This window comes from Mesoplodon mirus (genome assembly GCF_964341445.2).
Source record: "Mesoplodon mirus genome assembly, chromosome: 3".
NCBI classification, from domain to species: domain Eukaryota; kingdom Metazoa; phylum Chordata; class Mammalia; order Artiodactyla; family Ziphiidae; genus Mesoplodon; species Mesoplodon mirus.
In genome coordinates, this window is record NC_138978.1 from 185,413,565 (window position 1) to 185,434,426 (window position 20,862).

Below are 20,862 nucleotides of genomic sequence, written 5' to 3' on the forward strand. Positions count from 1 at the left end.
CTAAATATTAGGAATTGAGGAAATGCAATTTACCTTCCCAATATATGAAAAATGTTCCTTCATTTTCTTTTATATAATAGTGTCGAAAGTATATATATTATATATTTAATATTTCACACACACATATAAAATTATAATAGTACAGTGAACACTCATGAACCTACCACCCAACCCAAGAACTAAAATATTATCAAATTTTTGCATCTACCTCTAGGCCATCTTTAGCTCATTTCCCTGTCTCCCTCTAGAGGTAATATGTAATCATAATTTTGTGTTTATTATCTCCTTGCATTTTTATAGTTTGAACATCATGAGTGAATGCCTAAAAATCTTTCTTGTAGAAATTTGTAAAAGTTTCTATCTTTAGGCAATTGCTTTAGCCCTTGACATTGTTTCTGAGTTATTCATGTTCTCCATGTATTTTTCATGGCTGGGTAATAATATATCTCTTCTCTTTTCAATGAAGCAGTGGTCATTCCCATGTTTTTGCCTTGGTGAATAAGGCTACTCTGAACATTTTTATAGGATGTACTTCTTATGACCAGAGGGTGAACTTTTAGTGTAAGATATTAGTAGAAAGAATATGGGCTTTTTGCATCAGACAGACAAGAGAAAAATGATTATTTTTCCATATCACTCAAAACCCTCCAAAATTTTGCTTCTACATACCTGGCAGAACCCTTTCTTTCTCTTTCCCCCATATGTATCCTTTTATCTAATTTTGTACCTTTTTCTAAACCTAATGTGCTCATACATGTCCCCATGCTGTTGAACATGTTAATCTTCCTGCTGGAGATTCTCCATGAATCTTACATACTTCCAAAAACCTTACTTCAAACCTTTCCCAATTCCTAGGGAACAAAAGGTGTATCTTCTCTCTGATCTCTTTGTACCCCATCCCCATCTTGTTTATAATATTACTGCACATGTTTGCCTCTGCTATTAAGACAGTGCAATTCTTGGGAACAATTTCTCTTGTAGTAGAAGGTTTACAGAACATAGTAGAGGAATCAATATTTATTGAATGAAAGGATAAAAAAATGAATGTTTACCCGATGTACTTCACAAAGATGATTTTTACATAGAAAAGCAATAATTTTTTATATAGCATTATTTAATTTGTTTCATTGACATGATCTCAAATTTTTAAGTACCTTATGGTCACTAATTTGACTTCTAACAAAATAAAAACATAGTAGTTAAAATAATTATTGAGTAAAATTTTGAAGAAAAACATATGGAGGCATTTCCTTTGCCATGAAAATGTGAGTAAAATATGTTCGTATTAGAAAATGGCACTTTAAAAGAATAGACATAGAAGCAATTAGGTTAGTTAGAGATTTAGAATAGTAACACTGAAATATTGAATCAAAATACATTTTACAAATTTGAAATTGAGTTCACCAGCCAGTTAAAATAAGCTTGATCAAGCTTGACATTTCATTTTCTTATTGTCTTGTCATATTTTTCCCTGAAATTAAATTGATATAAGAAGTAGTATTTTCTCATTTTCTAAAGATTCAAATAAAAATAGAGTCATAGTTTAAACTGTTCTCTTCAGTCATTCAGTCACTTATGCTAGGGTTTAATCTTTTACCTATGCTGCATCAAAAAGAAAAAAAAAAGGTTTAGCCTATGTAGTATTGCATTACATCATATCATCATTACTGGGTATAAATTTGTTTGACTCATTACAACATCCGTCATGTCAATTATAAGCTTGCAGAGTACTTCATTATGTGTTACTCCAGTTCTGCTTAGAATAAAGTGGGACATTTTTATAAAGTTCTTTCAGGGAAATTTCTTGCTTCTCTTCAAGAAGTTGACCTTCTTTTCTCTTCCAAACTGCCATTCTGAAGTCCTTTTATATACCTGTTTTCTTTTTAATATGAAATACAGATGGAACTGAAGAGTGGAATATTGAGCTTCCGGTTAAATACTAGCCTTACCTTTACACAAGTGGATCTCTGGCTGGGGCTGTCCTATTGTGACGGAAAGTGGAATAAAGTGATCGTTAAAAAAAAAGGTCCCGTCCTATCAACAAGCATGAATGAACTGATGGAGCGCGTGTCAGAGTCCAGAGCTCAGCCACTGATGGTGAATTCCCCCGTCTATGTGGGAGGAACCCCACAGGAGCTGCACAACTCTTATAAACACTTGAAGCTGGAACAAGGTAAACTTCATCGGGAGGAATTCCCAAGTTAGTACAGCCCTGGTCCTACCAGGTCTTGGTGGTTCTGTGTTTCGAGACAAAGCAGTCGAATCAGGCTGAAAGCAATACCTACTCACCCCTTTTCTGGAAGAATTTTAAGCTCTGAAAAAAAAAATCAAAAAACACTTCTTCAAATAGTTTTGTATGTTGCTCTTAAGGGTGTGCTTTCATATGTATTTTCAATCAATATATTTATTCTAACATATCTTCATCAAATATAATTGTAATTTATATATATGTATGTATGTGTGTACACATGTGTATATATTTATAAATTACAATTATATATTATTATATAATTATTATATAATATATATAATATCTTTCCTCGTATGTTTTTCTTGAACACACGTGGTTCTGGTTCTTTTAAATACTGATCATTATCTGTATTTACAGGTTAAAATATAAATTAGGTTGGTGTGTACAGCCAAGAAAAATGGCCTTAAATTCCCTGGGTTTTTTCTGACGTAAATGCTCTTTGTCTTCATGCATTTCCATGGAGCTCTCATGCAGCAAAGCACATGAAAGTGTGGGTTTACTTGAATTTCAAACACACTTGTGAAAAGTCTGTGTGTCAGTTATTATACATAACCATCAAGGAAAGAAAAAGTACGTGAATGTGTGACTTACAACTAAAGCATGCCTTTAACTCATATAAGGAGTTGAACATAATCAGAGAAATTATTGATTAAAAAAGACTAACAGTAAGTGAGTTCATACTGTGTGACAGGCATGGTTCTGAGAGCCTAATGTGAGAATAAGTGGGTCAGTTCTTCATAACAAGCCCATGAGGCAGGTATTATTATCTGTATCCCCACTTTACAGATGGGGAGACTTGGGGGCAGGGAGGAAAGTAACTTGCCCAAGGTCAATGACTACTAAACAGAGGGCAAGCCTGCCCATCTCGGGCAGCCTAGTGTCAAAGCCCACTCTCCTTATTATAGTCAGGTGCTCTCTTTCATGGGCATTGGCCAATGTTCCTTTCTATCAAGTGGGGAAAGTACAGAAACTTCCAGCTTGCCACCAAGCATGTTCCTGTGTAGAAAATGTTCTCTCCGTATTTCAAAATCTACGCACCCTGAATGGTTAAAATTTCCACGAGGCAGTCTTTGCCTATTTGGTAAGTACATAAAGATTTAAATGCCTTTGAATAGAAAATATATGGCTAGCTCTAAGGAGACGTTTAGAAGGGTACTAGTAGGAGTTAATGAATATCTGGGGTGGAAGGCAGTAATGACATTTTCAAGGCACTTAAGATGTAACAGCAGCTAAAAATATTACATTTATATAAGGGCTTCTTCTGGTTTTCAGGCTTCTGAGGTTAGAAAGAACTTGAAAACTCTTTATAGGAGCAAAATTACTTAATTCTGTTTACATCTAGGAAAAATCCCCTGTATATTGGGCATTTTACTCTCAAAGTACACCAAAACCCATGGTTATGGTGATCCTAGAGACATGGCTAAAATTGGAATTATAAGGTGATGATGATGGAAGTTTAAAACATCAACATAGACCCAAGTGGAACAACATAATCTACACTATGACTAAGACTGTGATACTGAAAGATATTTTATTTATAGATAATACTAAATTTTTATCATTGCAATATCATCCATATCAGTGGTTCTCAAACCACTTATAAAATATTGAAGTATAGTAGCTGGAACATAGTAAGAACACAATAAAATTAGCTATTATTATTATTATTATTACTAGTCAGTATCCATTGGAATTACATGGAAAGGTTATTTAAAATGCAGATTTTATGCCTTTATCCTCTAAGATTCTGACTCAGATGTTTTGAATAGTAAGAGTTATTTAAATAACTGCATGTTTTATACAGTGAACAGGAGGATATTCACAATATAGAGGTGCTGCATGCACGTAGTGAATTGCAATTAAAACTAATCATGTTCACTTACCTGTATCTTTTTCAATCCACTGTCAGTAGTCATAAAAACCTTTCCACGCTTCTCCATTAGCATCCTTTTTCAAAGGCTCTATTTTGTGGTCCTACTAGAGCTATTTTTTATATCCATTAATGTTGCAATCTTCCTTGAAATCCAATGCACATGAATTTTCCTCTGTGTTTTGGAGATGCTGGGCAACATAATTTGCTGAAGAGGTACCACCTCAGATCATGGGCATTTATCTAGGACTAACACTTGGGACCAGCACTCACCTCTGGGTTGGGAGTGAGCAGGCCATGGCATATGGTCTCCCAGGTGATGGTCTGTCCAAAGCCCTGAGCAGAGAGGTCAGGAGTGGGGCTGAGAGTCAGCCATCCTGTGAGCCCAAGTGTCCCATCATTGGACCGCTTCCCCCTGAAGGGCTACTGTCTCTCTGATCTGTCAACCTAGGGTTCTAGTCCACCTTCCAGTTACTTAGAGACCTGGGGGTAGGGTAGGTGTAGGGAGTCGCTTATGATTTTCCCAAAGGCAGGGAAGCAAGAAAAGGAGGCATCCCTAGTCTTCCCACAGACAGGCCCTCTCCCCTGTTTTTATCCTCACATCCCATTCATATTTTAGAGGTCGTTGGGGAGTATTTCCGGTGGGAGGGTTTCTGACGGTGCAGAGTTGGAAGAATGGCGCAAACTTTGACCAAACCTTCTGACTGCCCTGAGGGTAGTACTGTGAGGACCCCACACTAGAGCCCAGGCATCTGCACCCCCAGAGGCCTGAGGCCAGAGTCCCATTTCCTAAGGAGGATTCCTACTTAGAAACCTCATCCTGTAACTTTCTGGACCTTTTTTTCTTTATCTCCAGAGTGAAGGAAGCCTACCTCTGTGGCCTTTCCCAAATTTAAATTTGCATCTTGTGTATTAATGTTTAAGACATTTCTTAAAAAAAATTTTTTTAACATGTTTACTTGTAATAAGGTACGCCTAACGTACGATTTACCATCTTAACCTTTTTTTTTTTTTGCGGTACGCGGGCCTTCTCACTGTCGTGGCCTCTCCCATTGCGGAGCACAGGCTCCGGATGCGCAGGCTTAGCGGCCATGGCTCACGGGCCCAGCTGCTCCACAGCATGTGGGATCTTCCCGGACCGGGGCACGAACCCGTGTCCCCTGCATCGGCAGGCAGACTCCCAACCACTGCGCCACCAGGGAAGCCCCATCTTAACCATTTTTAAGTGTACGGTTCAGGCATTTAGTACATTCGCGTTTCTGAGCAACCATCGCCACCATCGATCTCTAGAATTCTTTTCATCCTACGAACCTGAAATTCTGTACCTCTTGAGCAATAACGAGACATTTCTTATAAGGGCACACTGACGTTTGCCAAAGCTATCTTTCCACTGTTCACGTTTTTTTGATAGGGAAACTCGAGGACAGAGCAGTTAGGTGACTCAGCTCTGGGCCATCAGAAAATTACTACTGGTAAAGAAATTAACATCTGAATTTTCAAGCAGATGCTTTTACATTGAGCTTCATTGCTTTCAATTCAATTCACCCAACTTATTGAGTATCTACTGTGTGTTGAAGATAGACTAGCAGTATTGATCAGTCGGGCCTAAAGGAACGTGAATAATAGCAAAGGCATGTAAAAGGAAATAGGCTTCAACTTTAAGTGTTAGAAGACAGAATAACACACCATATAAATGCTGAAGAGAACAATCTAGTCATTGTTACTGTTAACTTATTTTACTGTTCAGCATTGCATTATGTTCTATTTCCATTTCCTGCCGACGTGCTTTCATCTTGAAAAGAACTAATCGTGTGTTTGGGGCCTTTCAGTCTTGACAGTGTTTTGTTCAAGAGAGGGAGTGTGTGCCCCAGCGATCTCAAACACAGTCTGTTTGTCCCTTCTTTGACAATTGTGGGCAGTTTGCTGAGCTGAGTACTGCCAAACCTCACAGAATTCATCTCTGTTTACACAAAATAGCAAGTTATTCAAAGCCACTGCCGTTCCCGGCTGACAGGATGCCCTATGGTTCTCTAAAAAAAAAAAAGCAGTGCATACTTCAAACCCACCTCCTCCACATTCTCTGTTAAACTTCCCAGAACTGAATGCCCCGTGGTCATTCTGAAGTTGACTGAGTATAATACACATTCCAGGAAACCTCCCGTGTTGCTGTTGCCAGAGCTGAATTTGGTCCCTGTCATGAAAACATGAACCTAAAACTGGTGATCGTTTTGCAGTCGAGATTATGGAACTCAGTGAAAATGGTAGAGCACAGTCAGAGCTCCTTTGTTCCCTGATTTAACTGGGATTCGTTCTCTGTCTATGAAGTGATCGTTATGGAATTCATAGCAATATCTCAGGATTTTAGTATATTTTGAGACTATATTCTTCCTTCTACTATTCATAGGAACCTCAAAATGTATTTTTCCCCAACGAGCTTCTTGAATAATCATGCTCATTAAAATACTATTTTTTGGCACTTAGACACTGACTTATACAGGTAACTGAATTTTCCGGGATTGAGGAATGTGTGGATACCCCCTCACGATAATGTGTACTTGCCTAAATTTTATTTCATGGGAATAAACATAAAAATGTGTTCCTAAAGGGATATAATACATACTTTTCAGTTGAATCTAATTCAGTCGAATTACAGTTATCAGCTTATATATTTTTTCAAAATAACATAAATATAACTATTTCCTGCAACAGCTTAGCCTGAAAAACAAGCAGGGGGAGGCATAAAGGATCTCCCAAACGAGACCTGGAAGTTTAAAAATTGTGTTTAAAGCCCTCCCCCCTTGCACAATTTCATCAAAACGTAGTACTACAGGGGGCAAAAATGATTGGTAATTAATGACTCAAGCCCGTTATGTGACATTCATCCCTTACTCTTTGCTAGGTTTTGGTGGTTGCATGAAAGATGTGAAATTTGCAGAGGGTGCTGTCGTTAACTTGGCATCTGTGTCCAGCGGTGCTATCAGAGTCAATCTGGATGGATGCCTGTCAACTGACAGTGCAGTTAACTGCAGGGGAAATGACTCCATCCTGGTTTATCGGGGAAAAGAGCAGAGCGTTTACGACAGTGGTCTCCAGCCTTTCACAGGTAATGTGGAAATGCTCCGAATTCAATGTTCCATGTCCCCTCCTCAGCCCCTCTCCCTGCCAGCCCACCACTAGCCTACACGAGTCATATGTTAACCTTCTGCTTCTTACTTCCATTTAAGAATACCTGTATCGAGTAACAGCCTCCCACGAAGGAGGTTCAGTACCCAGTGACTGGAGTCGGGGCCGTACAACAGGAGCAGGTAAATACCATTTATCTTAAAATGTGTATGTGCACACACATGCACACGTTGGTGCACGTAAAGAAAAGAAAGGGCTCTTACCCGTGAAGCAAGCAGTATGTTTATAATCTTGTGACAGAGCATGTGCCTTTGCAAAGGCACCCGTCGTTGGTAAAAATGCTTAGCAGATCCTTGCTTTTGATTTTTCAAGTATTTAATAAGGATTTTTTCAGGCTTGATTCTTTCGTCTTCAGATGCAGAAGAAAGTAAGTTCAGGTTTTTCTTCAAGATGAGATAGGCCCACATCGACTGTAATTTATCTAAGAATAGGAAATCTTTACCAACTGCTTAGACCCCGAAAAGCTAGTCAGGATTACCTTTAGGTAGGGGTGATAGACCCTTGCCTCTCCGGTGGAGAGCACATTTGAAACCTGCACCCTGCCTGGAAGTGGATGTGTCTTTTATCACATCATGGCAAATGTTTGCCGTGGTGCTTACTATTAGGGTCTTAGAATGACTCTCCCATGATAGAAATTGCTGAGTGGTCTAAGTTTTGTTTGTTTGTTTGTTTTTTGAGTTGAATGGGGAAACAGAGGAAACAGACTATATTAGAGCTAATCTCAGTTAACTGATTTATAAGTGCTTTGTCCTTCTGACAGTGACCACAGAATCTTTTCACATATTACCATCACAGGGAGGCATTCACTAAAAAAAGTTTTGTGAAATCAGTAACCTTCTACCATTTTGGAGAAAATATTTATTTGTCAGAAAGACAAATACATTTCCATATGATTGACACTTATGCCTCTTGAAGAAAATTATCCTTAGCAAGTCACGATTTGTCTAAAGATGTGTTTTTTACCGAGATACCCTCTCATACTTATTATCAATAACAGGTTACTAACACAGGCATCCTTTGAGGAATCTTTTTAATCTAAAAGATAATTAAGTACTGAGATGGGCTACTAATAAGAATTTTCAAAGCTGTCTGCCTACAGATTTTCCAGAAGAGGCCAACTTGACACTTTTCCAGGATGATTTAAATCATCATCTATTTATAGGCAAGACAATGAATGGAATGATCCCTTAAAATCCTTTTCACATTTAGAGCTTGGAAAAAGCTCTGATGTAAAATATTCATTTGTTACTGGCATGTCCCCTGCCCCTATCTCACACTTCTCTACTTTATTAACAAGTGTACTATAAAGCCTGCTTTCAGTCTAATTCAACAACGTAAATAGGTGTCTAGAAAGTGCATCACTTACATAGCTTAATAGTCTCCATTTTGAGTACCACCGAGAAAGTATGCAAATGGAGCTCTGAATTTATAGCAATGATCTGACCACAAAGTCTTATGCCATAAATTCATATTTACAATCTGACCACAACACCAAGCAGCTACATGCTCCCAAGGGTTGGAGAATAATTGCACTATTTAATTATTTTTGAGTCAGTTTTGCTCTGTCCCTTATGAGAAGACCATCTGTTAGACAGGACTCTACTTTGCTCTGTACCACATTTCAGAACTAATAAAATCAAAATCACTCCCATTGTCCCATTACTTGCAACTTGATTGTGTAGCCTGTGTGTTTCCAGAAGTGCCCGTGGTGTTTTACCTGCTCAGACAGTGGTTCTCCACCTCTGTGCTTCCTCATATCCCTTACGTTCACATTGTTTCCCTTAAAACTGTCCTGTTTTATTGGCCTGAACAGTAAAGGCAGAGAAGGAGGCTCTTTGATGGGGGAAAACCAGAGTGATCCTCCATCGACAGGGCTCAGGAGTCCAGGAGCAGTCAGAGCCTGTCTCTCATCCATCATCCTGCCATGAAGTTCCTTGGGCTTTTCCTCAGTGTTCCCAGTGCAGTCAGCTGTGCTGAAGTCGTTACTGATCAGAACCATAGACATATCTAATTAATAATTAAAGGTTATAGATTTTTTAAATTAGGGGATTTGGCTTATAATTGAGGTTTTGCAGCAAGTTCCTTTAAACTTGCCTCGTTTGGTGGTGTTATTTTGTGATGCTCCGAAGAAAATGATTTTGTAGAATCTCAAGGGCACCAGCTCCTCTCCCCCGCCTAAATGCAATTAGGAATATATCCTATCTGGTAGAACTTTGCTTTTTAAAAATTAGTTGGAAAAACAATTGAATTTGGCAAACGGGATCAGACCTTCAAGTACAATACAATCACCACATTTGTGATATTTTTTGGCTAATACATCAACAATATAAAAGTGTCAAACCACTATGTATAATGACAGTCTAATTATCTTGCTTCAAAGGGGTACATCATTATATTGTTTGAACTTGTTATCTGCCTACCATCCACCTCCTTCTTTATGAGTGATGTTTAAAACATGTCGGATACATTAAATGTTTTTGGAAAACCTGGACTAGGCTTGAAAGAACGTGATGTCAATGGAGTTTTGATGGTTTTGAAATATCGCTTAAACTGAATGGCTCAAGATGTGCAGTCATATTAAATCAGCGCTGAAAAGTTACAACTCTAATAAATTGTATTTATGCTAATGGTTGAGTCTGATTTACTGCGGCCATTAAAGGTGAAGAATAGGAGAGATAGTCTTCTCAGAACTGCCGTTTCCCCTGTTTTCTCTTTTATCCTCTCACAGCTCCACAAAGTGTGCCAACTCCCTCAAGAGTCCACAGCCTAAACGGCTCTAGCATCGAGGTGACCTGGGATGAACCTGTTGTGGTTAGAGGTGTAATCGAGAAGTACATTTTGAGAGCCTACAGTGAAGATGCGCCCGGTCCGCCCCGCCTGCCCTCTGCCAGCTCTGAGCTTGTTGATACCAGCACCTTCACAGGTAAAGGTGACTCCTCAAGGCAGTAGGTCTTATTAATTTTCTTTTTGGTTTGACTTTAAATAAAAACGTGCTTCAGGGCTTTTTCCCCAATGCATGAAAGATTCCTATATTTTGCCTGATTCAAAACAACAAGGATTGGGCTTACCTGATGGCGCAGTGGTTGAGAGTCCGCCTGCCGATGCAGGGGACACGGGTTTGTGCCCCGGTCCGGGAAGATCCCACATGCTGCGGAGTGGCTGGGCCTGTGAGCCATGGCCGCTGAGCCTGCACGTCCACAACGGGAGAGGCCACAACAGTGAGAAGCCCGTGTACCATAAAAAAACAAACAAAAACAAATAAACAAAAAAACCCCAACAAGGATCATCTAATGATATGGACACCTCTGTCCACCTCGGATGGAAATGATAATTCTTTAATGGTTATGGGCTCTTATGGATAGCTTCATTACAAGGATGATATTCTCGCCATCCCCAAAAGATTAGGTCACAGGGCCCTCGTGCCCTTAATCAGGTCCTTGTACCTAGGATCTCTATACATCCTAAGAAGATGTATCTTTTAGCAATCCTTCGTGTACATATGGGACCAACGACCTATTTCACCATGCAAAAGTTCTCTCGTTGGGACTAGCCCAAGTTCACAGCACTGTTATTTATTGTAAAATTGTTGATTAAACCTAATTATGACAAGGTAGAGGAGTACTAGAGCACCAGCAGTTTGACTGGCAAACCAGCGAATCAATTTCTCACGGTGCGGCACGCACACCGTGCAGAACGGCTGGAGTGAAATACACTCAGGCACATCACGCAAGGTGCCGCGCTTGAAGTCCCGCACGTGTAGTAAGACAGCAGTTTTCAGCCTCATGAAATGTTAAGGCCCATTTAAATGGAAAGTCAAATTTAAGCCTTTGACCAAAAAAAAAGTAAAACGCATCAACAAATTTAATAGAAAAATAGTATTTTTCCTCTGTCAGAGACTTTCATAACTTGACAAATTTGATGGATTTTAAAGTAGCCTTAATTGTCTTTCTAACACATCTATCGGTCAACTCTCTCAAACTTTACTTCAGTTTTTTTAGATTCCTTAGAATCTACAGCCCAAATACACAGCCAATTTAAAAAAAAAAAAAAAAAAACTGGTATCTTTCACTTCCTTCCTCCCTTATTTTACCCATCCGATAAAAACCCAATCTGATTAAGCCTTTGCCCAGGCTGCGCACTGCAGCTAAGTGGGCTGGAAAACAGTGAGCAATTTATCACTAAAAAGTCTCAATCCCCATTTTCAGATGGACACTCAGTAATGACACCAGTCCTACCACATGTCTGTAATTGCCTTCTCCCATTCTCCTCATTAAATATTTTATATTTTTCCAAACTATCTAAATGCTAACCTGCCTTCCTTATCACACTCAGCTGATAGTCTTATATACTACATCATCTTAGATACCAAAAAAACTCCAGAATCTATCATAAAGAATTTCTGTCACTTTCTTACTACCAAATATATGCATTAATTACATTTTTTTGACTGATAGGGTAGTTATTAGGGGTTAAGTGAATTAATGAATGCTAAAACATTTTAAAAGGTTTTGGGCATATAATAGGCATCTGCCATCATTATTATTTTACTTTTTACCTTCCTCTCTTTTCCTTCCTATTTTCACAGAGCTTCCCTTATCCTATCAAAAATAAAATCTTCAAAAGTCCTCTGGACCCCAACTCCTCTTGCCTTTTTAGACCTGTTACTGGTGGTCTCTCTTCCGCTCACATATTTTTAACCTCTGTCTCCTGCAGTTGTTCACAAAGTGTGGTCCTTGGATCTGTGTCAGCAGCCTCACCTGGGACCTTTTCATTAATGCAAATTCTCCAGGCCGCCCACACCTGCTGAATCAGAAGCTGTGGGGTAGAGCTCAGCAATCCCCATTTTAACAAGCCCTCCTCTTGTGATGCTGATGCATGCCAAAGTTAGAGCCACTGCCCAGCTGGATTCTGCCCAAGGTCATTCAGACTCCATCTGTCAACACCCATTGTTAAACACAAACAAACCCAAAGCAGTGACAAAAATCTTCCTTTGGTCTAAAGTCCCATCCAGCTATTGTGCCCTCTCTCCTCTTCCCAAACGTGCCTCTACCAAGAAGCATCTGTGGCGTTGTTCCCATTTCTTCACGCGGTCTGCCTTCCACTTCCTTGCCTTGCTGAGGACACCAACAACTGCCACGTTTAAATATCCAAAGAACACTTTACAGTCCTGGTTCCACAGCTCGATAGCATTCTACACTGTGGATTTTTTACTGTCTCTTGAAATGTTTCTTCACTTCTCTGACCCTTCTGGTTCTGGGCCCCTTTTTCTCAGTGTCCTTGGCCCACTGCCTCTGAAGCTTAACTCTGCATTTTGGAGAACCACAGGGTTTAGATCGGGGACCTTTTCTGTCTCTCTTTTGCTAATTATTTTTCCCTACAGTCTTGCTCCAGGAAAATCATCGACTCACAAAGCATCCAGTATCCTATAAACCCTATTGACTCCTAAAGGCACGTCCTACCCAGACTTCCAAATGTGTGTATCCAGCAGACATTTGGAAAAATTGACATTTCCAATTGATTTCTCATAATCTCTAAATTTACCATCTCCAACCTGAAGTCCTCCTCCTGCATTCCCAATATCAATAAATGACACCTCCAGCCACCCAGTTAATTAAGCTTGAGAATTTTTCTCAACTTTTACATTCTGTTCATATCTCATGTATCCATGTTTATTGATTCCATTTTCTAAACTGTGTGCTAAATTGATCCATCTCTCCCCTATCTACTGTCCAAGCCAAACCATTCCAATCTCTTACCTGGACAACTACAGGACTCTTCTTTCTCATGAACACCCCCCCGCCCATGACTCTAATCCACTGCGCAACCAAACACCATGGCTCTCTCTTTAGAATTCTTCAGTTGCTTTCCACTGCCTCTCTCCCAAATTCATTCTGTCTCAGTCTCCTCTTATTTTCTAGATTTCCAACTTTTGCTATTATAATTAATATGATTTTTTTTAAAGTCTGTATGTAAATCTTTGGAAGAATTCCTGACAATGACAGTAGGATAAACCCCTTGAAATGGAAAAACTAGGTCAAATTCTCTTAAAGCATTAGTCAGTCTTGGACTTTGAGGTCAAGCAGACATTGATGCAAATCTCTGCTGCCTACCCTCCCTGTGACTTTGGGGAAATTATGTATTCTCCTGGATCTTTTTTTTTCAGTGTCTTAACCTATGAAATGGGAGAATAATATTAACCTCAGAAGAATATTAAAGTTATTAAGTGAGATGATATTCCAAGTCTAACAATTTTCAGCTGTGTAAACTTGGACAAATTAATTAACATCTCTGTGCTTCTGATTCCATATGGGTAAATTGAGAATGAAATAACTACCCACCTCATAGGATACCTGTGAGGATTAAATGAATCCATGTATATGTAAAGCACACAGGACAGCACATGACACACAGATTGGATTGCACTGTATAAATGTTAACTATCAGGTTTTTTTTTTGTTTTTTTTTTTGGTACACGGGCCTCTCACTGTTGTGGCCTCTCCCGTTGAGGAGCACAGGCTCCGGACGCGCAGGCTCAGCGGCCATGGCTCACGGGCCCAGCCGCTCCGTGGCATGTGGGATCTTCCCGGGCCAGGGCACAAACCCGCGTCCCCTGCATCAGCAGGCAGACTCTCAACCACCGCGCCACCAGGGAAGCCCTATCAGATGTTTTTAAAGCATGTAGCACAGTGCTTAACATATGGTAATTTCTTAACAAAGGATAGTTTTTTTTTTTTTTTTTTTTTTTTTTTTTTTCTTTTTGCGGTATGCGGGCCTCTCACCATTGTGGCCTCCCCCGTTGCGGAGCACAGGCTCCGGACGCGCAGGCCCAGCGGCCATGGCTCACGGGCCCAGCCGCTCCGCGGCATATGGGATCCTCCCAGACCGGGGCACGAACCCGTATCCCCTGCATCGGCAGGCGGACTCTCAACCACTTGCGCCACCAGGGAGGCCCAAGGATAGTTATTTTTATGTTGCCAAATAATTGCCAAAAAGAGTGTACAAATTATACTCCCACCAGCAAGCAGAATGCAAGATTTTATTTTTCATTTCATCCTAGTTGACAAGTTTTACAGGTAAAAGAAACTTTGTAAATTTTCCAAATATATCAGAATATTACTTTAATTTGATCTTACCTCAAATTTAGATTAATAGAGGCATTAAGTATTTTCATTGTTTACTGGTAATTTGTACTTCTTTTATGGCATACCTAGCACATTTCATCCTCAATTTTTCTATTGGAGGAGTCACATTTTTCTCATTGATTTAAATATCTCTTTATGTATGAAGAATATTATACTTATGTTTGCCTTATGTGTGGCAATACCCCCATTTTTCATTTATTTTGATTTACATTTTTATGTGCAGATTTTAAAGAACATTTTCTATAGTTAATATAGCACCTTTAAATGTTTTTGTTAGTTTTCTATGGGTAATATGAAAAAAAACCCTATCCTTGCCATTCAGGGTAGACTAATATTTGTTTATATTAGATATACCATCTTGATTATATATATATATATATATATGATGCATATCCTCTGAATTAGTAATTCTAAATTTGAGGTAAGATAAAATCAGAAATGGGGCAGGGAGGCTTCTCAAATTACACCAGCCTTGCCCAGATTCTGAAGGATATCTTTCTGGAGGACAGTACCCCTGAGATTGAAAACCAGTATGATAAACTATTGGATGTTACTGTAGGATATTTCAAGCATGTGAATGGTGTACAGAGAGAAGAAAATTACAGCACCACTGACCAACTGTTATTTAGTTTTATATACCCAATGTGTAAAAAACTAAGGAAAAACTCAATTATTGCAACTTGGTCAATTTCCTGGATTTGTCAATTATCAGTTTCTGTGGTAACCTGCTTTTTGTTTGTATTTTTCTTTTTCTTATTACTTTTACATTCATCATTTGTATATTAACCTTTAAAGTCACATTGCTTTAAGTGTATCTCTGTAAATAGAATCTAGTTTGATTTAGTTTTACATTCAACTTAAAATTCTCTGTATTTTAGTAGAGGAGTTTAACTCACAGTTATTTTTATGATTTATACAATTGATTGCTCTTATTTCTGTCATCATAGTTCTTGCTTTCCAGTTTTGTTTGTTATTGTGTTTCAGTACTTTTTGTTGTTGTTGTTATTCCTTTATTTCTGTTTTTGCCTGTGTGGACTATGAATTCTTTAACATTTTTCCCCCCAAAGGGTTTTAAAGATGTATCTGTTGCTCACAGTTGTGAAATGAATAGACAAGGAAGTACATAGGAGGTAATCTTAAAGATTGTGGAGAACTCTGGTACTGCCAGGTGGACTTTTACTGTGATGAATCAGTCTATTAAGGGAGGGGAGTGTGAATTGAAAAGCCCCAAAGCCAGGCTGAGTAAGTATCAAAGTCAGAGATTTCACAGTAAAGAAAAAAGAATACTAGAAAGTGAGGGGGAGAGAGGGGAGAAAGTAGAGAGCCAGAAACCTGGATTTGGTGGAGATGTTAGGAGTGTGGAGATTGGTTGGTGGCAGCTGCTTTGCCAATTAGTTGAGATATAACAAGGTACCAAGAGAGAGGACAATAAAGTAGTTCTTGAGTAGTTTTGCTATTGATCTTGAAAGTAATCCCCCTTTAGCATTTCTGAGGTGACATTTGTTGAGGTTTTTATGTTTAATTTTTGGTTGTTAGAGTGGTATTTATTTGAATGAACAATACTGATATTGGATGTATAAGACAATTTAGGTTTGTTGGTTCACATAGGGTCCTTAACCAAGTAAGTGATCACAAAATGTGTTGGTTTCTTTTCATTACATTTTTTTTCTGTTATATAATGAGCTCTTCTTTCTTCACATTTGGGTCTTTCTTTGTCTTGGAAAGTTTGCTATTGTGTATATCATCATTACTTCTGGTAAGAAATAACAGTTTCCAATATTGTATATTTCTTCCCAGTTTGTCCTCCTCATTTTAGCAGTCCAGGACACAGCTTGCAGAGTCAAATCAATCTAGTTATGTCACTTATCAACTGTCTGATCTCAGGCAAATTTAAAAACATATCACTGTATTGGAGTTTCCTCATATATAAACTGGGGGTAAAAACCTTCTTCATGTTATGGCATTGTTGCAAAGATAAAAAAAAACAATGAATTACCTCCATAGAATATTTTGCTGATAAACAGGCACATAGTAAATGTTCAATGAATTAATTATCTTTATACTATTCAGTTTCTGAATTCTGGATTTTTGCTTCATAGTTTTTTGCCTTTTTCATTTTCTGATTTTGGCAGTATTGATTCTGCTGTTTGAATCTTCTGAGATGAGTACTTAATTCTTCTACTTCAGTCTTTTTTAAAAAAATTTATTTATTGTCTTTTATTTTTGGCACTGTGGGATCTTCATTGCTGCACGCGGGCTTTCTCTAGTTGTGGTGAGCGGGGGCCCCTCTTCGTGGCAGTGTGTGGGCCTCTCACTGTGATGGCTTCTCTTGTTGTGGAGCACAGGCTATAGGCACGCAGGCTTCAGTAGTTGCAGCGTGTGGGCTCAGTAGTTGTGGCTCACGGGCTCTAGAGTGCAGGCTCAGTAGTTGTGGTGCAGGGGCTTAGTTGCTCTGTGACACGTGAGATCTTCCTGGAATAAGGCTCAAACCCATGTCCCCTGCATTGGCAGGCAGATTCTTAACCACTGCGCCACCAGGGAAGCCCCTCTACTTCAATCTTTTATATGATTTGCATTTGTTCCTCATCCAACTCACTTTGATTTCTGCCTACTTCTCAGTATTGTCAGTTTTCATCTCTGTTGTTTGCCATTTACCTTCTGTCTCTTGTTTAATGGATTCCAAGTTCTTTTCGATCTTAATAGCATGAAACTGATGACTTTTACATTTTACCGTTTTCCTGAATTAAATCCTCCCCAGAGCCTAAATAGCCTTCTAGAATTTGAGTGCTATGTTCTCTTGTTCCTTTTGAGTTACAGATGTTTTTCCCATTTGTTAAATGCACCCCCCGACACACACACACCTACTTCCACAGTTCACTTGCCCTATCCCTAAATTTACCTTCAGAGTGAGTGTTTGCTCAGGAAAATCAAATCATTTTCAAGTCATTTTACTGGGTACCTAGTTGCAGTTAATAAAACCCTTCACTGGGATTAGGAGGGGTTCAGTTCAGGTAAGTTCGCATTAGCCTCGCAGCAATTGGTAAAAGTCAACTTCTTTCTTCCCAGTATCGGGTGGAGGAGTGCTGAGAACTTGTGGGCATTTTGTACCCAGCTCAGGACCAAGTTTGCCCTGGGCTCTCCTTTAAGGAGTCCATTTGTCTTTGCCTGTTGTCCTTACAGGTATTTCTTTTTTTTTTTTTTTTTTTTTTTTTTTTTTTTTTGCGGTATGCGGGCCTCTCACTGTTGTGGCCTCCCCCGTTGCGGAGCACAGGCTCCGGATGCGCAGGCCCAGCGGCCATGGCTCACGGGCCCAGCCGCTCCGCGGCATATGGGATCCTCCCAGACCGGGGCACGAACCCGTATCCCCTGCATCGGCAGGCGGACTCTCAACCACTGCGCCACCAGGGAGGCCCTACAGGTATTTCTTGGTATTCTTTTTTTTTTTTTTTTTTTGCGGTACGCGGGCCTCTCACTGTTGTGGCCTCTCCTGTTGTGGAGCACAGGCTCTGGACGTGCAGGCTCAGTGGCCATGGCTCACGGGCCCAGCCGCTCCGCGGCACGTGGGATCTTCCCGGACCGGGACACGAACTCGTGTCCCCTGCATCGGCAGGAGGACTCTCAACCATGCGCCACCAGGGAAGCCCTTCCTTGGTATTCTTATAAGGTAGTAGTTCTCAACCATGGGTGCACACTGACCCACCTGGGGAGCTTTAAAAAATATTGATGTCCAGGTCTCACCTGCAGAGCCTGACTTTTTGGTTTAGAATATAGCCTGGGTATTGGTATTTTAAAAGTTTCAGCAGGTAACTCCATTGTACAGCCAACATTGGGAAACACTGTTCAAACACTGATCAGTGTTTGACACCAGTGATCAAGTCTCAATTTTAACCAGAAATTCTTATGACAACTTCCACCTCCCAACTGCAACTTGCAAATATAGGACAAAAAAAAAAAAAAAAAGAAAGAGAAATGCCTATATAAAAATGATGAGCTATTAAAAGTAAGTAATAAAATTAGCAAAGGAAAATCACAGGACAACAAAAAATTAAGTGAAATGATTCTTGGGAAGAAATGGGAAATTATGGTCAGACTTACAAAATGCAGAAGGCAAAAGAAAAAGAAAAGATGAATATTAACTAAGAGAGCTGAAACAATAGAAGTGTGAGACAGAATATTTACCATTCATGAATTTGGCTACTGGAGGATTAAATGTGATAAATCCCAGTAGCATGGAGAGTCCAAGGGTTAACAGCCCCATTCAGGTACAAATGGGCCCCTTTGGGCCAGAGTCTGGATTCTGTGCCCTCCGAAGGCCAGGGTTCAGAGCAGGGAGTTCTTGAAAGTTCATTTTCTCAGCTGGTGCCTCAGGGTAGAAAGCCCTGCAGTTATCACTCCAGTGTATCTTTAGACTAGTTGCAAAGGGCTCCAATTAACTCTGCGTAGCTCCTGCTGATTTTCCCTCCAGCACTTTTAACGTCCGAAGCTGCTGCCCAGAGAGACAGCCCTGGCATTTTCCCTTCAAACCCAGGGCTGCTCAGAAAGACCCTTCCCAATCTGATTTGAAATTCTGTCAAGAATGAATGGATTCAAGAATTTGCACATATACAATTTTTTTTTTATTTCTTTCTTGAAGATGCTTAAACATGTAGACTGAATTATCAGCATAATTAGTACAGCACCTGGCAGAGTGCTAGGAATGTACTTGGTACACAGAAGATATTTTCTCAGTTTTATTTTTGCATTACGTTGAGCTAAACTCTAGGAGTTATATTCCTTCTTCGGGTAATGATAATCATATTTATTATTTACTATAGCTTAGCTGATGAACCAATAATAATAATCTTTCAGATGACCCACATAAATCTAAATTTATGGGAAAAAAAGAAAGACATTTTAATTTATAATGCAACTGATAATATAGATTTTGCTGTGAAAACTGGTTCAGTCCTCATATACAGTAGACATTCACTTTCTTCTACCTGAAACAAGTGGGTTCCATATTGAAAGTCTCTCATTTTTCTGTCTCTTCCACAGCTAGTAGTAATAATTAGTCTCAGCTCTACTGGTCATAAGGTGATTATATTGGTCTGAAAAAATTCATAGGACAAAAATATGGCCTATGACATAAATAGTAAAAATAGAAATGATGTCATGTTCCTGCTTAGCTAATGTAGAAGAATTTCATCAGGTAATGCACTGTTGATGAGTTAATAGCTTTATCTAACTCTCCTGAATATATAATGTGCCTGAACTCCTGGTACATTGTGAGAGCTTCAGATGGGGTTTTTTACAAGTTACTCATTTTATTTTATGCAGTAAGAATTTGCGGTGCAGGATTTGGATTTCTTTTTGGTAACATGTTGTATGATGGTTAAAAATGACAGTAATACATCAATTTTGCTGTAGCGTAGTAATCAACTGGGCATGTTGGCCATGCTATAGTGTTGGATATAAATACTTAAGGGTTACTACTCACATTTGATCAAGAAAGGGAACAGTCTCCTCAAGTTTTCTGTTTTCTAACTTTTATGACCATTTTATATTTGTATTGTATCTATTTGTGGAACTAATCAAAAACATATATATATATATATATATATAGTGTTTTATATATATATATATATATATATATATATAAAGTTTTTGATTAGTTCCAAATATATATACATATAAAGTGTTATACTCAGTGACACACAGAAACACATATACACTGATGTAGAGTTTCTTATGAATCAGTTGTTTTTGTAAGGGAATACTATAGGCATATACACTCACGCATTTGAAAGGATAAGCATTTTACTTTCTGTTTGTATACAGTAGGTTTTACTAATAACTTTGAACCTATTAACACGTTTTCAGATATATTTAAATCAAGTATTTAGTATAAAAGTGTGCTATTATTTTTAGTAATATTTATTCAACATGCCTTCTTTCTTCTTCCAGAACTGGGGCTTAGGTCTAGTAAAGCGGATCAGTGATCTTGGAGTCAGAAGATGTAGGTTCTGACCTTGACTCTGCTGTGGACTTGAGTGACCTTTACACTCTGACCAACAGCAGCCCCCTCTGTACAAAGGGCTCATCCTATCGGAGGCTTTCAGCAGGGGACCTAGGACACTGGTCAATAAGGGATGACTTTCCTTTCTCATTTATTTTTCTTTTCCTCCTGTCTCCTTGCCTGACTCCCTGCTTAGTCAAGTCTGATATTTTCTGGGAGAGTTCTAATGATGTCAGTGATGGCCCTTTATGCTCCATAAAGAGTTCACATGAGTGGGTGGCTTCAAACCAATTGCAGAATTAGAAGGAAAATGACAGAGACTCTGTAGTTCTTACCATGAAGGCACTGATGAAAAATGTGAGGTTAGCTATAAGCCTACTGAGAGAATCTTAACTGGATAATGCTTGGAGGTCAATTAAAA

General features: G+C 39.1%; 1 protein-coding gene across 2 annotated transcripts in view; it reads left to right on the forward strand.

The window, feature by feature from the left end:
* The window catches only part of USH2A (usherin), a gene marked incomplete at both ends in the record, with an annotated part of 772,061 nt that overhangs the window by 321,260 nt on the left and 429,939 nt on the right, over positions 1-20,862 (forward strand). For both annotated transcript variants that reach the window (XM_082613798.1, XM_082613799.1), the window contains 4 exons: positions 1,900-2,173; positions 7,021-7,224; positions 7,346-7,426; positions 10,033-10,227. In XM_082613798.1, coding sequence (XP_082469924.1) covers positions 1,900-2,173; positions 7,021-7,224; positions 7,346-7,426; positions 10,033-10,227 — 754 coding nt within the window. The remainder of the gene's footprint in view (positions 1-1,899; positions 2,174-7,020; positions 7,225-7,345; positions 7,427-10,032; positions 10,228-20,862) is intronic.